Source organism: Dipodomys merriami, unplaced genomic scaffold (assembly GCF_024711535.1).
Source record: "Dipodomys merriami isolate MVZ:Mamm:240054 unplaced genomic scaffold, mDipMer1.0.p SCAF_437, whole genome shotgun sequence".
NCBI classification, from domain to species: domain Eukaryota; kingdom Metazoa; phylum Chordata; class Mammalia; order Rodentia; family Heteromyidae; genus Dipodomys; species Dipodomys merriami.
In genome coordinates, this window is record NW_027205999.1 from 203,293 (window position 1) to 229,674 (window position 26,382).

The 26,382-nt window shown below is 41.5% G+C and overlaps 2 protein-coding genes across 13 annotated transcripts in view; one reads left to right on the forward strand and one right to left on the reverse strand.

Annotated features, from left to right (window-relative positions):
* LOC138807848 (protein FAM114A2-like) overlaps window positions 1–26,382 on the forward strand; it is a 147,705-nt gene that overhangs the window by 73,280 nt on the left and 48,043 nt on the right. For 4 of the 12 annotated variants that reach the window (XR_011366290.1, XR_011366291.1, XM_069993640.1 and 1 more), the window contains one exon: window positions 13,442–13,566. The gene's annotated coding sequence lies outside the window, so the exon portion shown is untranslated. Of the gene's footprint in view, window positions 1–2,835; window positions 13,211–13,441; window positions 13,567–22,248; window positions 22,590–24,053; window positions 24,211–26,382 lie in introns of those variants that run through there. The other 8 variants (XR_011366292.1, XM_069993638.1, XR_011366293.1 and 5 more) reach the window with 6 other exon arrangements.
* LOC138807854 (undifferentiated embryonic cell transcription factor 1-like) lies at window positions 16,418–17,403 on the reverse strand. The gene is made up of 2 exons (XM_069993648.1): window positions 16,809–17,403; window positions 16,418–16,656 (listed from the first exon to the last, which is right to left on the reverse strand). The coding sequence occupies exons 1-2, from the start codon at window positions 17,401–17,403 to the stop codon at window positions 16,418–16,420; spliced, it is 834 nt and encodes a 277-aa protein (XP_069849749.1).

Genomic DNA, 26,382 nt, shown 5'->3' on the forward strand with positions numbered 1-26,382 from the left:
CTACTAACATTTTTTTTTGTCAGTTGTGGGGCCTAAACTCTGGGTCTGGGCACTGTCCCTCAGCTCTTCAGCTCAAGGCTAGCGCTCTATCACTTGAGCCACAGTGCCACCTCTGGCTTTTTCTACTTATGTGGTGCCGAGGAATCGAACCCAGGACCTCATGTATGCAAGGCAAGCACTCTACCACTGAGCCACCTTACCTTTTTAATTAGCTCTTTGGGAGCTCTCAAAATTTAAGAGTATTAAGAGGTCCTGAGACTAGCATGTTTGAGAGCTGCCAGATGAAAATTTTCCAAATATTAGTGCTTTTAAAGATGGCTCTCTGTTTACTTCTTTGAACTGTCAGTGTGTCCGTAATACCACTGGGATTCCCACTGACCTGGGCTAGGTAGGCCAGCGTGGACCAGCTGTGGGGTAGATTGTGGGGATGCTGGGTCTGCCCAGTAGGAGCGTGGGAATCCAGTTTTGAATTTTCTGTGACGTGCTTGGAGTTAGGGCCCAGTTCTTTTCTTGAGTCTGGCAGCTGGGCTGTTTTCCTCTAATGGGGCCATTTGTGCCGGGTCCTTCCTTGCGTATTGAGCTAGGGTGGTACTCTCAGGTGATGGCTGCAGTGCCCACTATTCATTGAGCTGAAAGTGCATGGCCATAGGTCTGCCCTGCTTTGTGCTTTTCTGTGGAATGACTCCAGTTTTCACTTGGCAGAGATGACACTGAGTTATTCTTGGAGAAGAGGTCGTCTTTGGGTGATCATTGGTGAACAGGTGGTGAGCACTTCTGACTTTAACAATCTTCTAGCAGGCCTGTGGAAATAGGTGGTGTGATATCCAAAAGATGTCTATGAGCAAGTGTTCTGGAACTTAGCTTTCATTTTCTGACTGGGAGAGGTCTTCCTCAGCCTGGGGGGGGTGTTGGTGGTGGAAAGATGACTTCCTTTTTCCTGAAGTACAGGGGGTACTTGAATGGAAAGTAGATAATGATGGAGAAGATGTGTCTGCATCCAGGAAAAAGTAGAGGCGAGAGCCTAGGTCAAGGTGGCAGAAGTGATTTAAGTCCTGTGTTATCTTAGTAGGTAGGTTTGCTCATGATTTTCTACCCCCCTCATGAGTCTGTGCTGCTGTAAGCGTGGCTAAAGCAGATATTGGTTATTTCTGTCCTCAGAGACCATTATCTTGAAGGCACTCTCAGTTCCAGATGGAGAATACTTGACCCTGATTGTTTTAGTCAGATCCAGAGTAACCTGTAAAACTTTTTGTAAGGGTAATGACTCTTAATGTTGTTGTGTACCAATTACTTTTTGACTATAAAAATGGGAAAGATTCTGTTGCCACGTGCTGCCTCCCTGTGGAGTTCTCTTGCTGAGATTCTGAACTAGGCAACTCAATCTTCAGGTGTTCATCACAGCTGGAGAGGGCCCTGGTGGAGAGGGGGTAACGATACAACCCAATGATGGAAGCTCCTGAGCCACCCTTGGGAGAGGAAAGGGATTTCTGGGAAGGCTGAGAGTTTGGTTCTGGAGAAGAATCAAGAGTTCTTGTATTATTGCCTGGATTGGCCTCACATTATGATCCTTCTACTTTCATCACCCGGGTAGTTGGGAATATAGAACTATTGAATGTGACCCCAAAGATTGATATAGGAGACTAGAGCAGCACTGAGGAAATGTTTTCTTCCTCTCTAGACCTGGCAGATCCCAGAGAAGGAGGGAGCATATGACCCTGATATCTAGAGAGTCCTCAGTGAGCCACATCTGTACGAAGGTCTCCTCTGAGATGGCTCTCTCTCCCTTTAGACTACATATTAAATGCAACAGACTTGTCCCAGGCCCAGTCGCCACTCCTCCCAGGGGGAGTGGGCATGTCCTCTGCTCTTGGAAAAGTTGATGGCAAAGTGTGGCATCTTAGACATTTACCAAGATGAGGTAAAATATAGGAGGACCTGACCTTCTCCCTTTTCCTTCCATGGTATCATTTCTCACCAGTCATTATCTTAGAAAGCCTGGAGACTGTTATTCATTTAAAATTTTTCTGCCCAAGATATATTTTTGGATATGCATTTCATCTAGAGATGTTTGACCTTGGTCCTGGATGAAGGGTTATCCACTCTGGCACCTTGGTATCTTTGCTGAGACAGTTGTTTGAGCCTTTCAGGCACTCAGCATATGGTTCTGAGTCTTTCAAGTAGGCATTTCAGACTGAACGCACGTAGACTGCTGTCAACTGCCCTGAATTTTCCAGTTGTGATACCTTGGAGCCTCCAGAGGGGACTGCCCCAGGCTGATAGCTTGGGACTTTTTATGTATGGTCAGGAACAACGTGGTCTATGAGCAGGCCAGGCCTCTGTCTGGACACTTGCAGAGACATTTGAGTGTCCCATTAACAATGTCATCTGGTTGGCTCAATGACTGCATGTGAGAAGGTTGGGAGCAGTGTTATTCTTGGGGTTGGAAAGCTGCTTTTTATGGTATTACGGTTTCCATGGATTAATTTTTGAGGGCATTTTTCATGTTTAAATGAAGACGGGCACAGGAGAAAAATCATTCAGGTTATCAGATAAGTGTGTATTCTCTGAGTGTGAGGAGGTGCCTTCAGGGCCATCTTTAATTTCTGTGATGAAGGGCACCTTTAGCTCTGAACATAGGGCCTCCCATCCCTTCTTATATTCTCAGCTTAGCAGCGATCACATGAGTTGATCATCATCCTAATGGGTGAATCGGAGTGCTGTGTCTAATGTAGGTACAGAGAGAAGCAGTTGGTCCTTCAGTCTAACACTTTCCTTGTGGAAGGTCACATGATTGGATATGTTTCTGAACACTAATGTGTCCACTGTTTCTCTCAGCTTTTCTAGACCATTTTGCTGCCAGTCCTTGGCGTGAGCTACCATGACAACATCTGAAGAGGGGATACAGCTCCTGTTGTCACCATCTGCTTAGGTCAGGGTGACATTTTGAGAGGCTTCTTACATCTTGAACTTTACCAATGACCATCCAGTAATAGAGATGTATTCTGCATGAGTTTACCCTGCTCACACATCACTTTCTACCGCTAGGACCCTTGGCCTTTGATTCTACATAGAGAATCTGATCACGGAGCAGTTACATGCACTATTTTCTGAGTGTGTATATATAACATTGGCATCTACTCCAGGGAGTTCAAGGGATTTCTGAGCATGTTCTCCACAAAGCAGGAAAAACTGCAACCAAGGGATGAGATGAATTCCTCGATGACTTTCGCCATTTCTATTCAGGCAGAGGTACCCATCTGCTACAGGGGAATGGTTTGGAGGTGGTTGTGGACTAGGTTGGAATTCTACCTGAACTTTCAGATTTATGCCTGTTTTTTCTTCCCTCTCCTGTGAAATGATCTCCTGCAGCCTGATACAGCATATGTGCAGACTTGCTGAGGCAGAATCGCTCAGATACCGGAGAAGAGTTGGCATGAGCTGGGGGAAGGGGAAGCATGAGGGTTTGTTCAGTGTGGATTCTCAACTAAAATGACAGAGGTCCCATAGCTTTCACAGCAGTGTTCTAGAGAACAGGCAGGGACGAGTTTAAACTGTGTGTTCTACCTTCCTGGCTGTGATGGGCTTCACATCAAGGCAAGTTGGAGTGTACAGAAGGGCCTAGGGAGGTGGCAAGGCTTTGTTTATGGCTTTGTTGGCTTGAACCCCTTGGCTGTGTGTGCTGAGGATCCAAGCTTGCTAATGAAATAGATTGTATCTGCTGGAAACCTCCATTTCCCTGTAAAATTCTTGTCTGAGTTCCCTCCTTTTGCACTCTTATGTGGGTCTGAGCTTCACAGGGACTTCTCTGGGTGAAGGCACGGGGTTTGTAAGCTTCTCCCAGCTTCCTAGCTCTACTGATCAATGTACCTGGGTGCCTGAGTTACACCAGCCCACTCATGCGCAGTCTAGCAGATAACGCTGTCCCTCTGCTGACAGGCAGTGCCATGGAACACACGAACATTTCTCGATCTCACAAGTCCCATGTTCATGACATTTCTTTTTTTAATTTATTTTGTGAACATACTGTACAGAGGGGTTACAATTACATGGGCAGGATAATGCCAAATCACTGGTGAGCGGTTGTGCATGTATGTACACACATTCACACTAAGGCATGTACATAGTGTCAGATTTGACTGGTTATGTACTATATATTATAGTACCCAAGTGAAAGAAGACTTGGAGATTCCTTGGAAACATCTTCTGTTGGTTTGTGTATTTTTCTTGCTGGTGGCAATCAAATTCAGAATTTCATGCAAACTAGGCATACTATCACGAGCCATAACTGGAGTTATTTTGTCTTCTATTTATTTTAATTTTGGGGGCTGATTCTGGGACTTGAACTCTGGGTCTGGGCACTGACCCTAAGCATTTTTGCTTAAGGTTACTACTATACCACTAAAGCTACAGCTGTATTTCCAACTAATTGGAGATAAGCCACATAAATTTTTCTCCCTTGGGTCAGTTTTGAACCCCTCTGTACACCATTTTTACAATAAAAAACATGAAAAAACCATTATCCTGGAGTACTTTAAGTTCAAATTTCCTAAGTGGTCTGTAAATTAAGACAAATTTTGAGTGGGAAGAAGGTCTCAGAAACATTTATTTGTGTGTGTTTTGCATTATTTCCCAAGTATACATAAGTTAACAGTAGGAGAAACAATAAGAATAATTGGAGAAAAAGAAGTTCTATGTTTAAGTATAATGGTTCAATACAGAATAGAAGACTCTGCAAATAAGACAATTTTGAAATAATAAAGCCAAGGCCAGTAGGTAGATCTATGGGTGTGATATAGAGAAAGCATTACTACTAAGTGGAATATGAAGGATGAGGCCACTCTGTTTCTTCTACTAGTTCTAAATCATGACAGCTAATCATGGAATTTTGTGAAAAGTAGAAGGGAGGAATAATTCTAGTTCCAAAGCAATTCGGATATAAGAGCATGGAATTAACTGGAAATAATGCCATGTTGAGAGAGCAGGAATTATACTAGCAATGAATTGGTGGATAAGATCACATTTCTTTTTTTCTTTTCCTTTCTTTCCTTTTATTGTTTTTTTGATGTTTGTGGGCCTGGGCACTCTCCCTCTACTCTTCAGCTCGAGGCTAGCATTCTACCACTTGATTGGAGATAAGTTCTTCAGAAACTTTCCTACTTGTGCTGGATTGAACTGCAATCCTCAGATCTCAGCCTCCTGAGTAGCCAGGATTATAGGCGTGAGTCATTGGCACCCCTCTTAAGATCCCATTTCTAACAGTGTACACTCAAGGTGTGTAATGTGTATGTTCATCTATCTTTATATGTATTATTGAGTTAAAAATCTGGGCTATAGCTTAGACTTTACACTCACAAAAATGTAACTAGTTTAAAATCTGATACTCTTGGAAAGATGAAACCTAAGAATGTAAAGGAGTTTGGGAAGTTCAGTTTGCATCCAGCCTGGGCAGAACAGTCTTTGAGACACTACCTATAATTAACCAGCCAAAAGTTGCATTGGAGAAATGGCTCAAGTGATGGAATACTAGTTATGAGCAAGACTGTTGAATAAGAGCTTGAGGTTTTGGCATACATACATAAAAGCATGCACATAAACAGAGGCACTTATATGTGCAAACACATATATATGAAACAACTCTCAGAATGTGTAGAAAAGTTAGAAAGTAATAGAAAATATGTCCTGAGTAAAACTAGAACAAGTGATAATTTTTTAATATTAGAAAGCCCTCAAGTGAACTTTCCCAGAAAAGCTTGAGAATATTACAAAGTTACGGAACAGAGATAGTAAGAAAATCAAGTAATCATTATTAAAGGAATCAGATCCATGGAGGAATGAAACAGAGACCCCTGCAGGTGCATCTAAAAATGTTCATATCCTGTGTCAAATGTTAGAACGTTTTTGAAAATTGTACATAAACAGTCTGAGCAGTCAGTCTAGTGAATAAGATCATTGGAGAAATTCAGAATTGCTAGCCTGTTTCTAGATTAAATAAACCAACAAAATATGGCAGAGCAATGTGATACAAACCTGGGATTCTAGCACTCAAATTAAGATAGGAGATTAGAGAGTGGAATTATATAACGATACTTTCCCTCAACCAGGTAGTATAATTTTGCCTCAATAAAACAATCCAAAGAACAAGAAAGGAATACAAAGTTGGAAGTTTGGGTTAATTATGTCATTATGTTTTGAGAATTCAAGTTTCCTATATACAACTCATACATAATCCTCACCTGTGTTTTAAATGCTGTCTTCATTACAGAACATTCCTCGATAGAAAATAGCTCATGATTCCCAACCAAATATTTGAAAAAGTAAGCATCATTCTGTTGGATTACAAAGAAATTATGAAGGAATACAAAAGCTTAAGCCTGGAGAAATAGCAAAGTTCATCTCATGTAGGACTTTGTAGACCTGGCTAAATTAGAATTTAGATTTAAAATAAGTAGTTTTTGCTTGTAATTTCATATTCTATAGGATACTACAAAATTGTTTTCAAGTAGAAGATTTAATTTAGAAATTCACAAATGATTCTGGCATTCTATTTGCCTAGAATATTCTTTCAAGTGAGGTATAATTAAAACTTAGTTAATAGATAATTCCATTAATTCATGTATAGCATGATAATGTGAAAAATCTAGCAAGAGTTGCTAACAAATGGATACTATTGATTTATAAATTTAGAAAAAGAGCAATTTTTTGAGACTTTGGTGTAACATGGTATGAAGAGAATAATTGTGTCATCCTTTTTCTTCTACCTATACATAGCACAGGAAGAAATTTCCTTAATTACATACGTCTGTATACAATGAGTAAAAAGCTAGGTTTGAGGTGTGTTTTTATTTCGTTTTTGTTGTTTGGTTTGTACTAAAGCTTTAGCTCTGGGCCTGGGCACTGTCCCTGAGACTGTTTTTGCTCAAGGCTACTGCTCTACCACTTGAACCTCAGTGCCAATTTTGTCTGGCTTTTCTTTAGCAGTTTATTGGAGATAAGAATCTAAGAAAACTTTCTGCCTGAGTGGGCTTTGAACCATAATCTTCAGATCTTAATATTCAGATATTCAGATCTCCTGAATATCTATGATACATAAAATAATAATATATAATAACATAAAAATAAATAATACTTGCAAGTGTTCTGATCTCAAGAATACCGCTGGAGGGAAATGTTGCAGCAAAGTTTAGTGTAGTGTTCTTTGCACAACTGGGAGTGTATCTCAGCAGAAGTGCAGTATATTTTCACAGTAGTGATAAGCTAGTCATGATATAAATTTAGGGAATTTTAAGGTGCACCTTACAAGTTGTAAACTGTTGGGCATAAAAACTTGGGATTTTTGTCATAGAAATAATAGCTTACTCTGATGAACAAATGTTAACTCTTCAGGAATTAATTGTTATAGATAGGTCATAGTTTTATCTTCTACCAGAAAATGGCTATTTTATCTGTTGACTTTTAAATGTGTAACATCCCATTGGAAACTGCATCTATTGCAGAATTAAATAAAGTGCAAACAGATACTGTTTTAAATGTCTCTGGTATAGCATGTTCAGAATTTGAAAATGAGTATTTAGTAGTCATAGGAATTTTAAAGAACATATATATTCTGTCCTCTTTACAATTATTCAGTTTTATAAGTTAGGAGTTTCCATAGAATTGAACATTTTCGGGTTAGTATGAGATAATATTAAAATAATGTTTTGTTCCAAAATAATGGCAAGTATATTGTGAAAATATTGTATAGTTTGATAACCTTCAAGTTGATGACCCTTTGATAAAAAAAGGGGTAATAGAATAATATTTACCATACCAACACATTGAAATTATATTTTTTGTAGCTTATTTTTCAATTTAATTTTATTGTCAAGGTGATATATAGAAGGGGTTGCAGTAATTGTAAGGTAGTGAGTACATAACAAGTCAAACTTTTTACCCCCCCTCACTTTCCTCAGTTTTCCTTGACCTCAATACCCCTCACAAGTTGTAATGTATATTTCAAACATGTTGTGTTGTGTGCATTGCTACTGCATTAGTTTGCCATTTGTCCTTTGTCTCACCATTTTATTATTCCACTTCCCTTGCCACATTAAGATAAATGTATATACAATGACACATGATACTGAAATCAAATATAGCAGGGGACAAAACATAGGGGAAAACACAAAAGAAAAAAGAAACCACATAGTACATTAAAAACAACAACCACAAAGAAAAACCTCTGTTTCCATATGTAGGACTTCATTTTGCTCAGCATCATCTTATACATAGCTATTGAGCCATTCTGTTCAACTTCTAGGACTATCCTAGATATTCCCTACTTATTACAAATTAGGGAAACCATGGAATCTTTCTTTGTGTCTTGTTTATTTTACTTAGTAGGATTTTTCCAAGTCATTCCAATTCCTTATGAATTGTAAGCATAGAATTCTACTGTGTTTGAATATACCACATTTTGTCAATTCATTCATCTACTGAGGAGCATATTGGTTTAAAACATGATTGCATGTAAGTATCATTTAGAGTCATTCTAAAATGACAGATGCCACCTCCTCAGACATTCTAAAATCACGATTTCTATGTAAGATAAGATTTCATGGTGGTACATGTGTTGGGGATATCTGGATGAGTCTAATGTATATCTTGCACTGAATTAGGCAGGAAGATATCCAATATCATATGGGATATGTCTCTTTAAATAAAAATTATGTAAGTGGAAGGGCAAAAGATGGGGAAGAGAAGAAAATAACTGACAGCAGATAGATCATTGTCCCAAGTTAGAGTATAAAAAGACATAATCTATAATTTCCCAGTTAAAGAGAGACCAATATAATACATCCCAATTAATTTAGGTACATGCAAAATATTTACTTGGCTTTTTCCTACTGTAATGCTCCAAAATAAATGAAGACTTATAAGAAAAATTATGTGATTTCCACTACTTCAACCTGAACACTAAATGTAATGAGCCCTCTTTTTCTCACTTTTCACGTGGAAAATAGTCCCAAAGTTGATGATGTTGTGGCTGATTAGAGTCAGAGCGAGGGGCTTCTACTTGTACAATTATCCCAGAATAGTTTAAAGCAGTGTTTCCCCCAAAGATATCCAACTACATTTTCTGAAGCTATACTTTGAACACACCCTCACACCTGAGCACATAATTTGAAATCAGACTTCTGCATTTCCTTGGCACATTCTACTTTGTGCTTTTGTCTTTTTTGCACATTCCTTTTGAGTTCATAGTTGCTCTATTTCCATTTCATCTTTACAAACTGCTAAGAACATTGTTTAACTACCACTACTTGTTTGCACACGCCCAGTCTATGTATGAAGGTACTTTGTCCATGTTAAGCAATAGGGCAGTACTCACTCTCTGAGGAGAAAAGTTGCACAGTATAACCCTACGCCCACAGTAGAGGATGTCGAATTTAAAGCATTTTGAGATGAACAGTGATATTAGAATTGAAAGGCTCCTTAGGGACATTTTCTTGGAGCTCATTAGTTTTCCCTGTAGAAATATAAATATCCACAAAATCTGGAGCTAATTAGTAAGCATCTGAATTTACACTAGATCCTAGATGTTGTGTTAATACAAGTTACCATTGTATTGTTATATCATCATCCTTCCCTACTTGAAAATGGGTATGAGAAAATGAAAGAAAGGCACTAAAGCAAAATGTCTTATCTTTTTAGGCATTTAATCCTAGTGGTGAGGGTAATATCTGAACTCTTCCATTCAATAAAAGCTTGAAGTTTATAAGAGCACTTGAATTTGTGGTAGGTTGATTGATAGGGTTATTTCAACATAGAAATATCCCTAATAAGAACTAGAGTTTAAAATACACTATATGGCAGTTATGATGTTTCAATGGCTATTGAGGAATTTTCTATTCTAAAGAAGAATAAATTCAGAGAATCTTCAATCACATCAGTAAAGCTGTATGTTCAACCTAATACTTAGTGTTACTTGTCCGACATTTATTATGAATAGGCTGATAAGATATCCAAACATATCTAAAGATATTTCAATAATATCCCAAACTGATGTGGATACATGGGCCAAGAATTGGAACTGTAGGACAAGTTAGGTTTGTCTGAGTTATAGTTCAATGTATAAACTCCTGGCTAAACAAAGGCTTCAAAAATATTCAAAAACAATGGGGCTGGGAAGGTGGCTCAGTGGTAGAGTCCTTACCTTGCATGCATGAGGCCCTGGGTTCAATTCCCCAGCACCACATATGCAAAAAGAAAAAAAGCCAGAAGTGGTGTTATGGCCCAAGTGGTAGAGCACTAGCCTTGAGCTGAAGAGGTGAAGGACAGCGCCCAGGCCCAGAGTTCAGGCCCCACGACCAGACCTCCCCCCAAAAATATTCAAAAACGAACTTTACAAACTTTAGGGGGGGGGATATGAGAAGGGATGGCAAGGGGAAACAAAGGAGGAGGCAACATTGCTTGATAAGAAATGTACTCCTTATCTTTCCCATGTAATTGTAACTGTACAGCATTTTCACAATTAAAAATTTATACAGAATACCGCTAAGTAAAGTTCAGAACAATTGTATCTGTATAATTCTTTTTTGTTGTTGTTCTTTTTGGTAGTGTTGGGTGTATCCGTTGGAAAAGAACAGGCCTAAACAGTGCCTTCCACATTCTGTAAGCTACCAAAAAGGCACCATAATTGACATGAGGGATGCTTCTTTTTTTTCTTTTTCATTCCTTTTTATTGTGAAAATACTGTACAGAGGGGTTACAATTACATGAGCAAGATAATGAGTACATTTCTTTTTTATTGTGAAAATACTGTACAGAGGGCTTACAATTACACGGGCAAGATAATGAGTACATTTCTTATCAAGAATTGTAGCCTACTCCTTTGTTTCTGCTTCCCATCCTATCATGGCCCCTGTATAATTCTTCTAAGATCAGGATGAAAGTGTTTGTTCCCAACATTTAAAATCAACAGGATATGTTGAACTCATGGATCCAGAATTTTATGGCTTCACATTCATATTTCAAAAATTTTATCAATATGACTTCACCAAAACACTGTTCTTATTGAACTTCTCTATGTCCTCTTACTTTTCAAATCCAGGTGGCATATTTCCTTGAATATCTTCCTGCAAATTCTTTCCTTCCTTTACTTCTGAAAATCTTTTATTACTTTTTTGTTTCCTTATTTATTGCTTTCTTCCAATCTTGTCCACACTGTTGCTCACATTGCTCACACTTGTGTCTGAATTTCCTTTTTCTCTTCCCTTCAATAAGACCCCCAATTTTATTATTGTTTTTCATATTCCTGGCTGTAGACATTTTGATGATGTCTAAACAGACCTATTTTGTATCTGTTTAATATAAATTTTAGAAATATCAGAGAGTTTTTTCCCTAAATCAATTATTTCCACCTGTGGTCCTTATCGCTAAAAATATCACTAATATAGCTGCCAGCTATATTAGTGATATATATATGTATATATATACATATATATATATATATATTTGTATATTGTGGAAGCACTTTAGATTTCTTCTTACCACTCTGCCTCTGCCCATTAGATAAGATGAATTATCAAAATTTTCTCAGTAAAGTGTTTTCCTTTTCAATCACAACATTGTCATTATCAGGGTACACTGTGGTCATCATCATCTTCACCAAAATTATTATTAGCATCGTAAGTGCTAACTTTTGAAAGTCTGATATGTATCTATGATTTTTGGTTATGAATCTATGAATCTATGTTTTTGGTTAATAATTTTATTTATTTAATTTATTTATTTTTTTTGTTGGTCGTGGGGCTTGAACTCTGGGCCTGGGTGTTGTCCCTTAGCTCTTCAGCTCAAGGCGAGCGCTCTACCACTTGAGCTACAGTGCCACTTCCGGGCTGGCTTTGAACCGTGATCCTCAGATCTCAGCCTCCTGAGTAGCTAGGATTACAGGCGTAAGCCACCAGCGCCCTGGTTAATAATTTTAATGTTACCACTGTGGTTGAATCCATATTAAAATTTTGAGCAAATAAACAAAAAATGAAACCATAAGAAGTAGTTTGACTATGTGCATAAGACAAATTATGGAATAGATTTTTGAAGTATTGCAAATTCCTAACCAGTATGATATAACTTCCTCTCTCCCCTCCACTTCACACAAATTTTTAAGTTTGAACAGAATTATTTCATGTAATATAATATAAATGTTACTACAATATCATGTGTATATTTTAAATTTCCTTGAAAGTAATAAACTACATTCTATTGAAATATTAGTGATTTATTGCTAGGAAAATTTTGGAAAAGTAGACTATATCTTTGGAAAGATAAAGTCAAAAATAGTAGCATAAAAGTTATAAAGAAGTCTGTCTTCAGAAATATGTATATATATATATATTATGTATAGAAAGATATACATTTTTAGAGATTATTTGTCATCAGAAATATATACATATATCAAAATATATGTGTAGAACATTGTACATTATAGTGAAACAAAAATCTTAAAACATAATTAAAATTTACAAAATACATCAAACAAAGTGCCAGTGACTCATGCCTATTATTCCAGCTATTCTGGGTAATGAGATCTTAGAATTGTGTTCAAAAATAGCCCAGAGAGAAAAGTACTTGTTAGGGACTGGGAAGGTGGCTCAGTGGTAGAGCACTTGCCTTGCTAGCCTGAGGCCCTGGGTTTGATTTCTCAGCACCACATAAGCAGAAAGAAAAAAGCCGGAAGTGGCACTGTGCCTCAAGATATAGAGTGCTGGCTTTGAGCATAAAAATGCTTAGGGACAATACCCAGACTTTGCAAACTACAACAACAAAATATATCACATTAATTTCACAAAAGCATCTTTTAACTGCTGTGAACGTTTTTTTTTTGGGTCTGATCATGGGGCCTGAACTCTGGGCCTGGGCACTGTCTCTCAGCTCTTCAGCTCAAGCAGTATGGAGGTTCCTCAAAAGACTTCACATAGATCTCCCCTATGACCCAGCAATCCCACTTTTGGGCATTTACCCAAATGTTTACAAACAAGACCACACTAAAGCTACCAGCACAACTATGTTTATTGCAGCATTATTTACCATAGCTAAGATATGGAACCAACCCAGATGCCCCTCAGTAGATGAATGGATCAAGAAAATGTGGTATATATACACAATGGAATTCTATGCCTCCATCAGAAAGAATGACATTGCCCCATTTGTTAGGAAATGGAAAGGTTTGGAAAAAATTATATTAAGTGAAGTAAGCCAGGCCCAAAGAAACATAGGTCCCATGGTTTCCCTTATTTGCAATATCTAGTATAGGTATGAGTCAAGCGGAAAAGGTCAGATAATGTGATGTTAGGAAAATGAACCCTTAAATATGTATTTTAATGTTTTCGTTTCTTTCATGCATGTGTTTTTAACGCATTTATAAGATTATTTCTTTGTTGCTTTGTATGTCCCTCCCCCACAGTGTAACCCCCGCTTTCACTATATTTGATGTAAGTATAACATGTGGAGGAGATGGGGACAAACAAGTCGTTTAAGGATTCAGGTGGACCTGTTGCAACAATGAGAAGTACAAAATGTCATGTCAAAACCAGCTTTACAATGTCGGTGTGTGGGGGGGAGGGGGGTAAAATTGGGTGGGGGGAGGGGGGAGGCGGGGAAGGGAAGTGAAGGGTAAACAAAGGAGGAGGCTGCAATGCTTGGTAAGAAATGTATGCATTATCCTGCCCATGTAATTGTAGCCCCCCTGTACAGTATGTTCTCAAATAAAATAAAATACAATTAAAAAAAAAACAAAACAGATATACATTAAAAACTTTTGAACTCAAATGACCATTTTTTGTTAATGCAAGAATTAATCACCAGTACTGTACCAAGAAGCTAGACTTAACACCTATATGCCTTTTTTTGGTGGGGGGTGTCTGGTTGTGGGCCTGAACTCTGGGCCTGGGCGGTGTCTCTCAGCTCTTCAGCTCAAGGCTAGCACTGTACCACTTGAGCCACAGTGCCTCTTCTGGTTGTTTCTTTTCTGCTTATGTGGTGCTAAAGAACTGAGCCCGGGCCTCATGCATGCAAGGCAAGTGCTCTACCACTGACCCACCTTCCCAGCCCACCTATATGCCTTTTAAAAAAACATATCCAATTGCAGAGTATCAATGAAAGCAAATCATATACTGATAAATTTTCTAACCATATTTTTAAGGCTTTTTCAAAGTTAATACATCCAAGTGGCAGTTTTAGGAATACCAATCAGATCATGACATCACTCATTTTTACCATTATGTTTCCTGTGTCTGTCTGCAAGAGAAAGGGACAGGACAAAGATTGGCCACACAGCCCCTCCTAAGGAATGTGCATGCACCCAACTCTTCAGGGTTAGTTGAACTGCCTTTGTGCCAGCTTGCCCTCTTCTACCATGCGTGGACTCCCCCCAGGGCCTGTCCCACCCTGCATGACTGGCTGAGCTGCACGTCTGCCTCTACATCCCTCACCTCAAAAGACAGGTCTTCTATTAGAGTCTAAGTTTTTCCCTTTTTTTTTCTTGGTTCTTGAATGAAATAGTTTTAGACAGAACAGGTAAAGTTTTAGACAGAACAGGTAAAATCTTTGACAGTGTTAAATAAACCTTTATATTTAAATTTCTAATAGTATCCCCAAGTTTTAGCAGAGGGAACTAAATCCCAAACAGCCAATGCCTTTTTGTTGAGTCAGATAACTTGATTGCAGTGTAAACAACCTTTGCATTTTAAAATACCGAATTTTAAAATACAGATTTTGATTTGTAAATTAAAGAATTCTTAGAAAGTTTAACTAAACTTCCTGTTTAAAACAATACAATAATCCTTTAAGATATTTGGCATACAAATCTGATGACCTTCCTTAGAGTTTCAACTTTTTTTAACAGCATGCTGATTTTCATCTTGAACATGTTCCAACATACTCATACAAAACTTAAAGTGCACAAAAATGAAAATCAGTCCAGAATCTTGATCTAAGATTTAAGATTTGTAAAACAAAGTGCCTTTGCTGAGCTTCATTTACCCAGGGCTTGCTTGTTTAGCAATGCATTTTACCAATTGGCCTTGTGAATACCTTCAGTTGGAGGAAGGCTAGGTGGGAGTCACCTGAAACTGAACTGGCCTATCTTTTATCCAATTTTCTTTTTAGACAAGAGCATTTTACAATTTTTTTAACTGTTCGGACAAGCCAAATGTCCAAACGAGGCTCAAACTGTCTATGCCCTCACCTCCGGCTGCCTCTGCAGGAAAATGCAGCCTGAAGCTTGTAAGGGCTTGTGACCTCCCATGCCCACCTCTTGACTGCTGCAACACAGACAAAACAGAGCAGGTCTATGACCAAGCCCAGACAGAGCTGGAACTTTTATTCCCCCAGAGATGTCCAAATGAACAAAAAGAACAGATTCTAATAACTTGAATAATTGTCTGGGGTTTTTTTTTTTTTCAGAGAATGGTGAGCTCTGGCATTTAGGGGACCTGTTTTGGTGACTGAGAGCCCCCAAATAACTCTGAACCTAGAAGAGAGGTGTTAGTTTAGAGGAACTCTCCTGCAGCCATTTTACATTAAGGGAGGGCCAATCTACCTGGCAGAGAGTGCAGAGATGACCTTGGGTAACAGTACTCATATGCCCTGGCTTTTTCCTGAAAATAAGAAAAGGGATCTAAAAGCATTTCCAAAAGTGATGGATAAAGAAGTTTGGTGCATTTCTACAAAAAGCAAGATATCAGTGATCTCAGAATTAGCTTAAAAAGAAGTTGTTTCTTACTTTTCCTGCTTGGGCCAAATAAGCTTTCCCCTTGGAATTTTATCAGCACCAGAGTGGAGACCTAAGTTTGAGAGGAGATTCTCCACCTCATCCCAAGGTTTCTCCAACATCTGAGGTTGGGGTTGGAGACATAGGTTTAACAGGAGATTCTCCATCTCATCCCTTTCTCGATACTTGTGGTTCTCAGACATTTAGACAGAAATGTCAACTAAAACAGACAGAGATAGGTGGCTACACAAACCAAATGGTCAGACAGAACAAGTAAGACAACCCAAGTGAGGCCAGACTCCAGGTTAAGAACCCTAATCTGCCTCCACTGGGGAGAGGAGCATCCCAAACTCTTCTGTGGCTGGGAGTTCTGCTGCATCCCACCTCCCCTTCTGCCCCTTCCACTATACCTGGCCAGGCTTTTCAACTTACCTCTAGAGGCTTTTGAGTTCTAAGTTCCTGCTAGGAACTTCTCTCCACAGCTGTCCCCTAGGGAGTGGCTCTTCTGACACCAGTCCAAAGTCTCTGAGCTCAAGGCCCGGGGTCCTGGATCTCACTTGGGCCTACATCTATTATATCCTGGATCCAAAAGAGACTTCACGAAACCCAGATAAAAGTGCTAGGAACTTTATTATTTTTTTAATATGGGGGGGGGGTTGGCAGGGGCGGCTAGCTCGGCCTGCCCAGGACACCGCGCTGGGTGGCCACACTTCCCAGGATGAAGCCCATGGCCAGGTCGAAGGAGCCGCGCAGCTGCTCCACGTGCTGGTTCTGGGTCAGCAGCTGGTCTTGCAGCGGGCCCAGCATGCCCACGATGTCGCCCAGGCGCGTCAGCATCTGCGGCAAGGCAGCATTCAGCAAAGGCACGGTAGGCTGCAAGAGGTTGTTGGGGGCCGAGGGCGCGGCACCTGCGGGAGGGAGCGCGGAGTCGATGGGGGCGGGGGCTCTGCAGGCCTCTGACCCTCCGGACCCTGCTGCCCCTTCCAGCCTCCTGCCCCATCGCCTTTCCCCTCCCCGCCCCTGCTGTCCCTTCCCCTCTCCCGCCCTGCCGCCTGCCTACCTGGCTCTTCCGGGGCCGGGGCCGGCGCGGGCGCAGAGGGCGCCGGGTGGCAGCGGCAGTGGGCGCACCTGTCCTGCTGATCGTTGCCCAGCAGCCCCATGAGCTCGCGGATCTTCGCTTCGAAGGGCCCGGGGGGCTTGCCGCTTCGGATTTTGCTTTTTAGGTACGTGTAGCGGCGGCCACATTGCGCAGGTGTCCTTCGCACCTGTCGCAGGGCGAGCGCAGCTGACACTTGGCGGTAGGTGGGCAGTGTGTGACACACAGCCGGCCGCAGCATCTCGGCCAACAGCAGCTCTGTCTCCCAGGTGCTCCAGGGCTTGTGCTGCGCCGAGCCCGGGGACACAGGCACGTCGGGCCTGAGGGGCGAGCAGCGCCGGGTCCCCGGCGCGTCCTCGGCCAGTGGCAGCTGCTCGGCCACCAAGTCGGTCCGCGAAGGCGGCGCATGTGGCGGTCGCCGCCGGGGCCGGAGCAGCATCCCTGCGGGCTGCGTGGGCTCCGGGGTTGGGGTGGCACCCGGGGGCCTGCAGGGGCGGGGGTTGCGCTGGCCTAGAGGCTGGGAGACCCGGGGCGGCTGCGACATCTGGGCTGCCCGCATGCGCTCTGCCTAGGTAGGTCAATCACCGGGAAAGTAGGAACAGCCTTGAGCTCAGGGTAGGATGCGTTTTTATAGGGGTAGGTTAGATAGAGTTATATATACAAGCCATGCAAGGCAGGTTTGGCCTATTTTTCATTGGTTACAGGTAGAACCTTTAAATTAATTTGTTCTTTGCGCTCTGCCGAGCTAGGAACTTTATTACCACCACATGGGACCACTTCCTACCACCGGGAAAGTAGGAACAGCCTTGAGCTCAGGGTAGGATGTGTTTTTATAGGGGTAGGTTAGATAGAGTTATATATACAAGCCATGCAAAGCAGGTTTGGCCTATTTTTCATTGGTTACAGTTATATGACCTTTAAATTAATTTGTTCTTTATGGTAATATCATATGTAATCATTTGTAATAGGTCACTCATAGTGGGACCACTCAGCTGTGGTCTTCAATTGGCGGGCTTAAGGCCTTGTTACCAAGGCAAGCAAGCAAGGTTATAGAAGCAAAACTTCGCAGAAACATAGCCTTGACTCACAGAAGCATAGGCAAAACATAATCTTGACTTGGTCAGCATGATCAATACTATCAAAGCTATTGACACTACTTTAGAAATTATTTTTATTATAAGCTCCTAACTGCTCTTTAATGCACCTGGTGATAAGCCTCGGTTGTCAATAGCCATTTGCAAAGCTGCCAGTTTGGTAAAATTGAGTAAGGGAGCGATGTTCTTTTGCTTTTTTATCAAGGATGGGGAAAGGACAAAAGTTGACTATTGGTCAGCCTTTGTCTGGGGTTTTTCTTTACCAGGAGGTTTTTTCCCTTTATCAATAATTTTGTTTTGTTTTCTGATTTCACAGTTTTGTACCCATGGCTAGTCTTTTCCCAGGGAAAAGGGGGTTCAGGGGAGAGAGTAAATTTCTAAGAGCAGGAGGGACTGAGGCCAGACAACAGAAGAAATTTCTGCCAGTGAATAGTAACTTGGATATTACAGAAAACCAAAGATCTGGTGTTTTAATGCATTAAGCTGTTCACATTGTAATCAAATTATCTGACTTCTCAAAAATGTAAAGGATTATTGCATTATTTTGAAGAAGAACTTTAGTTAATTTTCAAGTTTTTGCTAACACCAAAACTTGATGACTTTTCTTGGGAGTTTAAAACAACTCATTTATGTTTTTACATGATGATGACAGGCAGAAATTTACTGGTAGAACAAACTCCAGAGTTCATTTCACGGGTTTCACAGAGCAAGGGCACCTGGGACTGAGGAATGTCTCTCAAGGCCTTCCACTAAGTGCGGCCATGTGGCCAGTCCCCTGACACAGGAGTCAGGTCATGACAGGAGTCGTCCTGTTCAGGCGAGAATAGGATCTCACTGGGGCATCCAGATGAAGTGGACTCACCCCCTGGACAAAGTCACAGATGCTGACCAGTATCTTAAAAGATAGTTTATTCAATTGACCAGCCAGGGTTAACTCATCTAGGGAATGAGCAGTCCCAAACTCAAATAGCTCAGGGTTTATAAAGGTTAAAAAAATGCATTCTTTTAGAGCAGATTCAAGCAAGGTGGTGTACAGAAGAACTTCGCAGTTATTTTATTTTGCAAGCTCCTAAGTCACAAACATTCCCGAAACAATTAAAACCATAAGTACTCCTGTAACAATTTCTTGACCTAAAGCAACGGGCAGTTCCTAGTTTTGGGGCCAGGTGTTTTGCTTTTTCAAAACTAGTAATTACAGTAGAAGGAACAGCTAGGGGGTAAATAGGCCTAGTTCTTTCCTCATAACTAGTTGTTCCAGTTCAATCCTGCCTTGCATAGTTTGGCCCTATTCTTAATGAATGAAGTTCCTACAAGAATTGTTTAAGGCTGGGTGCCCGTGGCTCAAACCTGTAATCCTAGCTACTTAGGAGGCTGAGATCTGAGGATCGTGGTTCAAAGCCAGCCCGGGCAGGAAAGTCCATGATACTCTCATCTCCAATAAACCACTAGAAAACCAGAAGTGGCACTGTGACTCAAGCAGTAGAGCACTTGCCTTGAGCTGAAGAGCTGAGACATAGCGCCCAAGCCCAGAGTTCAGGACCCCTGACCAAAAAATAAATAAATAAAAATAAATAAATAAATAAAAAATAAAGAATCATTTAAGGAAGGAGCTAAGAAAAAGAAAATACAGCTAAGAACAAAAGGGAGCAGCAGAGATTACTAATCTCCATATCTAATAGTTATAAAAAACATTCAAGTTAAAAAAAAAAGATTTCAGCCAGGTGTGGGTGGCTCACAACTGTAATCCTAGCAATTCAGGAGTCTGAGATCTGAGGGTCCTGGTTTGAAGCCAGCCTGGAAAGAAAAGTCTGTGAGGTTCTTTATCTTCAATTAACCTGCAAAAAGCCAGAACTGGAGGTATAGCTCAAATGGTATAGCACTAGCCTCGAGCAGAAAAAGCTTAAGGAGGGGCTAGGAAGGTGGCTCAGTGGTAGTGCGCTTGTCTTGCATGCATGAGGCCCTGGTTCCATTCCTCAGCATCACATAAGTAAAAAAAGAAAAAAGCCGGAAGTGGTGCTGTGGCTCAAGTGGTAGAGTGCTAGCCTTGATCTGAAGAGCTAAGGGACATTTCTCAGGCCCAGAGTTCAGACCCCATGACTGGACCCAAAACAAAAAACAAAAAAAAACTTAGTTCAGTCCCCAGTTGAGTGGGGCTCAGTGTCCCAGCTCTGAGTTCACTCTCCAGTATTGGCACCAAAATAGGAATAATATTAATAATTACTTAAGAAGAAACAGGAAATACTTAGGATGTGTTAGATGTTTGCGTCCTGAAGCTCCCTGTTGAGTTGCCTTGTTTCCCTTGTAGTACTGTTGCAGTGGTGTGTGTGTGTGTGTGTGTGTACACAAGTAACCCTATTAGTTATTTTATTGTAACCATTAGGACCCATGAGCAAGAACTATTATAAGAAAACAGAAGTGTTGAACAATACGCTGTAAGCTACAACAGTAGATGGCCTAGCCAGGTGGGCCCCAGGTATCGTTGATTCTGGACTGTGCACAGTTAACCAATCACAGACAGTATTGGCTCCTTGGTTAAACCCCAGAGAAAAAGCTGCCTTGCTCGGGATGCTGCAAGATAGACTGGCCAAGTGAATATCCTGTGTTGAAACAGGGAGAGGCAAGTCAGTAAGGTGAGGGCTATGCAATGCTCTGAAGGAAATGGGCATAAGTGAGAGTACCTGTCTTAAAGGGGTTTGGGGTATTAGTCTTTCCCCACACCACCATCCTAGAATTGTCCCTCAGCTTTTTGTTTAAGGTTAGCACTCTGCTACTTGAGTCACAGCTCCACTTCTGGCATTTTTGTTGCTTTATTGGAGAAAAGGAGCCTCATTGACTTTTCTGCCTAGGCTGGCTTCACAGCATGGTCCTCAGATCTCAGCATCCTGATTAGGATTACAAGCATGCGCCATGGGCACCCATCTATAATGCTGTTCTTAATGGCAGTGGCAGTCAGACAGGGCCTTCATCCATGTCTTATATAGTCTCATCCTAATAGGTATTGTCCTCAGGTTAGAGTGTAGGGGACTGACTGGAAATCTCAGGCCTGGCCAGAGTGACAATTGAGTGAGTTACATTTCTTGAATTTGGATGCAGGCCACCTGCTTTGCTTCTTGGGTTTCTGCTTTCGAGTGCTCTGCTGGACTATACCTGGGGTCTCTGGTGAGACACCTGGGTGAATGTGGGCACTTTTCAGAATGGCTTAGAAGCAGCTCTTGGTGGCTTTGCAGCTTGGCTTTCATTTCTGGCATGACACTGCATTGGGAAGGCTCTGGATCCAGAGTCAGGCTTAGCTTTGGGCTTAATCTCTGCCACATGCTAGCTCTTTCTTCCATTCCAGATGAGTCACTGTCCATCTTAGGCTGCCCTGTCCTGTCTCCTCCTCATATACCTGTCTCTGACTTGGGGCCAGGGATCTGATGAAGAAATTCTCTTCAGACAAATAGAGATTCCCTGGAAGGAAATTGATCATGTACAGCTGGTTTCTCCACTGGCAGTTGTTCAATTTTATTTCCCTTTCATTTTTCTTCCTCTTCTCAGGGATCACTGCCTATAAGAACTTGATAGCAACTAGACTTAGATGGGTAAATGTAAATTGGAGCTGGCTTCTGAAACTCCAGGTGAGTTTCTTCAGGCCTGAGAGATTTTTCAGAGCCCTACGCACCTAATGCATTTTAGCCTTTATTTTTATTTTTCACCTATATTTTTCTTCTTGTATTACTTCTAGATGCCTTTTATTTTCCCTTAGGACTCAAGCATAATTTTGGTTGCTTTTAGGTGTAATTATAGAAGGCCCAACTCATTTCAGTGAGAGGAAGATTTATTATTTCACATAATAATAACCACGGTGGGGCTGGGGGTTTAGCCCAGGGGAAGGGTGCCCGCCTGGTGCGTGTGCAAGGCCCTGGGTTCGGTCCTCAGCCCTGGAAAAAAAAAAATAATAATAACCATAGCACAAGGGAGATGGTAGAATTCATTAATTCAGTGGCTCAGTACTGTCTTCTTTTTTTGTCTTTTGTTTTGTCAGCCATGGGGACTGAACTCTGGGCCTGGGCTTTTTCCCTGAGCAACTCGGCTCAAGGCTAGCACTCTACCACTTTAGCCACAGGGCCACTTCTGATTTTCTGGTGGTTTATTGGAGATAAGAGTTTCACAGGTTTTCCTGCCTGGGCTGGCTTTGAACTATGATTCTCAGATCTCAGCTTCCTGAGTAGCTAGGATTACAGGCCTGAGCCACTGGCACCCAGCCTGTCTTCTTATATTTATATTCCTACCATCTTTTGAATTGACCATACTGAGTATATTCTCCACAGGCTAAAGTTCATCATCCCAAGTTGGCTGTTGCAGCACCAGACATCCCATGTAAACACAGAAACCAACAGAATGGATGATGAGACAAAATTGGGATTTGTTTGCAAAGAGGACTGAGAAGTGACCACTGAGGTGGTATCAATCCTTGATGAGAAACATGTACCTTTTCTCTTTTGCTTGACAGGTTAAGAACAAATATCTTGTCATTGCATAATGAGATTACATACTGTTCCCTCAACTATTATTTCCTCATTTTATTTCCTTCTGCTCTCTACACTAGAAGGCCAAACAAGACCACTAGCTATTGTCAGAACTACGTACACCTCATTTGTACCTCCTTGTTCTAGGCAGGCTGAGCCTGTGCCTGAACTACACCCTGCCCATGTGGCCTGCCCTGCAGCTGTAGCATAAGACAAAAACGGCTAGAGTCAACAGTACAAGCAGAGCTTGTTCCCTCCCAAGTATGTATTTTGAAAACAATCTTTTTATTTTTATTGCACGATAAAACAGAAAATATAGCTGGTGCTGTTGGGTCATGCTTGTAATCCTAACTCATCAGCAGGCTGAGATTTTAGGATTAAGATTCAAAGCTAGCTTGGGCGGGAAAGTCTGTGAGTCTCTTCTCTCCAACAAACCATCAAAAAGCCTGAAGTAAAGCAGTGGCTCAAGTGGTAGAGTGCCAGCCTTGAGCGAAACAGGTAAGAGCCAGTGCCCAGGTCTTGAGTTCAGGCCTCAGAACTGGCACTCCCACTCAGGATCCATCCAGGATCCTGCTTTCCCTTGATCTGTCAGCCCTCCTCTGCCTCCTCCAGTCTGTGACATTTCCACTGTCCTTTCTTTAGTATGAGCTTGACACTTTTGAAAAGGGCAGCTACTGATCCTGTGGGAAGCCTCCCAGTGTGACTTGGGTGGGTGTTTTTTTTTTTACTTTGGCTGGTCCTGGGGCTTGAACTCAGGGCCTGGGTGCTCTCCTTGAGCTAGATCTAGGCTATCACTCTACCACTTGGAGCTACAGCACCCACTTCTAGTTTTCTGGTGTTCACTGGAGATATGAATGTCACAGACTTTTCTCTCTGGGCTGGCTTTGGACCAACATCCTCAGATCTGAGCCTCCTTATTGGCTAGAATTCCATGGGTGAGCCACTGGAACCCAGCTAGGCATATCTTGGTTTATTTGTTTGTTTATGCCTAATTTTATAACTGAATGAGAAAGCTCAGTTATGTCATATCAATTTCTGATGTCTCATTGCCTGGGTGTATCTTTGGCCATCTACTTAAGGTGATCCTTGTCAGTATTTTTCAGGATGAGGCCACTGTTTCTTACATGGTAATTGGCAAATAATCTGAGTCTATAGTTCAATTGCAAAGAGATTTTCTTCAAAGGGTATCTCTGTGCAGGTTCAGCTTAGGAAACAGATGGTTTGAGATGGACATGGGCCAGGTTGGTATTCCAGCAAGATCTTCTGCCTCATCTCTAAATGGCCCAGCTTGTGAAGTGCCTGTGCTTCATCCTCAAGTTCTGTTTGAGAACCTAGCCTGATGTTAGAGATTTGCCTATAAGCTTTTCTGCAAGATAGTTTCCTTCCAAACTGACATTCACAAAGTGAGTTAGGTTTAATATAAGCAACACAAAATGGAACTGGTATCAAGCAGCATTTATTTAGTGTCTCTGTGTATCTGCTACTATGTTAAATCTAAGGAAGGTGAAAGTCGTAGTCTCTGTCCATGAATCCAGCACCTTTTCTTCAAAGTATGATCCTTTGAGCTCCTGTTCTGACACAATTGTTTAACTACATTGGTTTTACAGTTCTCTTTAAATAGCTTTTCACCTGTGACACTCATCTTCAGTGAAACACCAAAAAGAATCTGGAAGTGGAGCTGTGGTTCAAGTGGCTAGGCCCTAGGCTAGAACAAAAAAGCTCAAGAGCAATGCCCAGGCCCTGGGTTCAAGCCCCAGAAATGAGGTAAGAGGAAATTAGCAGCTACTAGATAAAACAGAAGGTTAAGAGGCCAGAGCTAGAGTGGCTCAAGCCTACGATTATAACTACCTAAGGAAATTGAGTCTGAGGATCCAGATTTGAAGCCAATCCAGGCAGACAAATCGAAGACTTATCTCTAAATAACCAGCCTGGGTTCAATTTCATTACCGGACAGAAACAAAAACAAAAAAGTAAACAAAATTTCTGGGGAAGGTTTATTTAGAATGATGGCTCTACTGAAACCACTGAAGCAGTAGAAAACATAGATTCTCTTTTTTTCTCTCCTGTCTCTCTTTTCCTTGTTCTTTTTTTCTTCTTTCTCTCTGCTCTCTTTCTCTCCTAGCACATGCTAGGCAAGACATCTAACCACTGTGTTTGATACCCAGCCACATGTTTGGATTTTTACATAATCCAATTCTCTCCAGGTGCCGGTGGCTCACGCCTGTAATCCTAGCTACTCAAGAAGCTGAGATCCAAGAATCAGGGTTCAAAGCCAGCCCTGGCAGGAAAACCTGTGAAAGTGAAACTCTTATCTCCAATAAACCACCAGAAAACCGCAAGTGGCGCTGTAGCTCAAATGGTAGAGTGCTAGCCTTGAGCTGATTTGCTCAGGGACAATGCCCAGGCCCAGAGTTCAAGCCCCAAGACTGCCAAAAAAAAAAAAAAATCCAATCTCTTTACCTCCGAAAAGTTCCATTTTCCTTATATTTATAAACTTATACCTTTCTAGCTCCACAACTCCAGACTTCACACATTTACACTACTGAAGGATAAATAATGAGATGCATCTTTTTTAATGAGGGAAGGGGGGCTCATCTTAAAAACCACAAATCAAAGCATCTTACTCGTCTGCTTAGAAACCTACTGCCTTTTCCCATTAAGTTCCATATTAAGAGTTAAAACTATCCTGAGCTGGGCATAGGTGGCTAATGCCTGTAATCCTAGCTACTCAGGAGTCTAATGTTTTGGGATCATAGTTCGAGATGAGCTTGGGCTAGAAAATCTGAGATTCATCTCCAATTAACCACACACACACACACACACACACACACACACACACACACACACACAGAGAGAGAGAGAGAGAGAGAGAGAGAGAGAGAGAGAGAGAGAGAGAGAGAGAGAGAGAGAGAGAGAGAGAGAGAGAGAGAGAGAGAGAGAGAACAACAACTTTATCCCATCTCATAAGCTGGACTAGCCATGGTGTTCAAGTCCCAGGCCTCCTCTTATTTATCTTTTTGCAAACCTCCTCCCCCTCATTTTTTTGTGCCAGTCCTAGGGCTTAAACTCAGTGTCTGGGCACTGTCCCTGTGCTTCTTTTACTCAAGGTTAGTGCTCTACCATTTGAGCCACAGCATCACTTCTGGCTTTTTCTGTGTATGTGGTACTGAGGGATCAAACCCAGGGCTTCATGCATGCCAGGCAAGCACTCTACCACTAAGCCACATTACAATCCCCTTGACCCGTTTTTTTGCAGCATTTTTTTCTTTTTCTTTTCTTGGATTACTAAAATTTGTTAAGGCCTTTGCATTTGCTAGTTAGTCCTCCCTCACCTTCTCCTGCCCAATTCATATAACTAAACGTCCTTGCAAACACTTTGCTACTGGCCTGGACAGCCCTGTTCTGCCCATTTGGGCCTTGCCAAGTCAGTGGCTTGGGTAATCCCTGACCTTGGGATAGTTGGGAGGGTACTTAGCGCTCAGTACCTGTTGGAGGGTCAGATCTTCAAAAACACAAATGCAGATGGACACCCCCAGTCTCCTTTTCCCAGCTGACATCACTCCAGTGACTATGGTCAGCCAAACTTTAAACCACCCGGTTGGTGCCCAAACTCAATGAACCAGAGCCCAGCCACTTCAGAACAAAGAAGAACCCAGACCCAGAAGTATACCTGGCCAGACCCACCCCAAAGGGGGAAGTATTTCCCAGGCATTGGGAGCACACTTTGTAGGCATCTGCAGTGGCTATGTGCTGGCTGGATGCAAGGTACTTTCTAAGTTGAGGTTGGCAGGAGCAAGGTGCTGGTAAGCCTTGATTGCTGAGAAGGGTAAAGGAGGGAAAAGGCAGCCTGATGGTAGGAATGAGAGACACAAAGCATATGCATTTTGGTTCCTTAAAAATATGAATCCCTTTGGCTTATTTTTTTTAATTTACTGG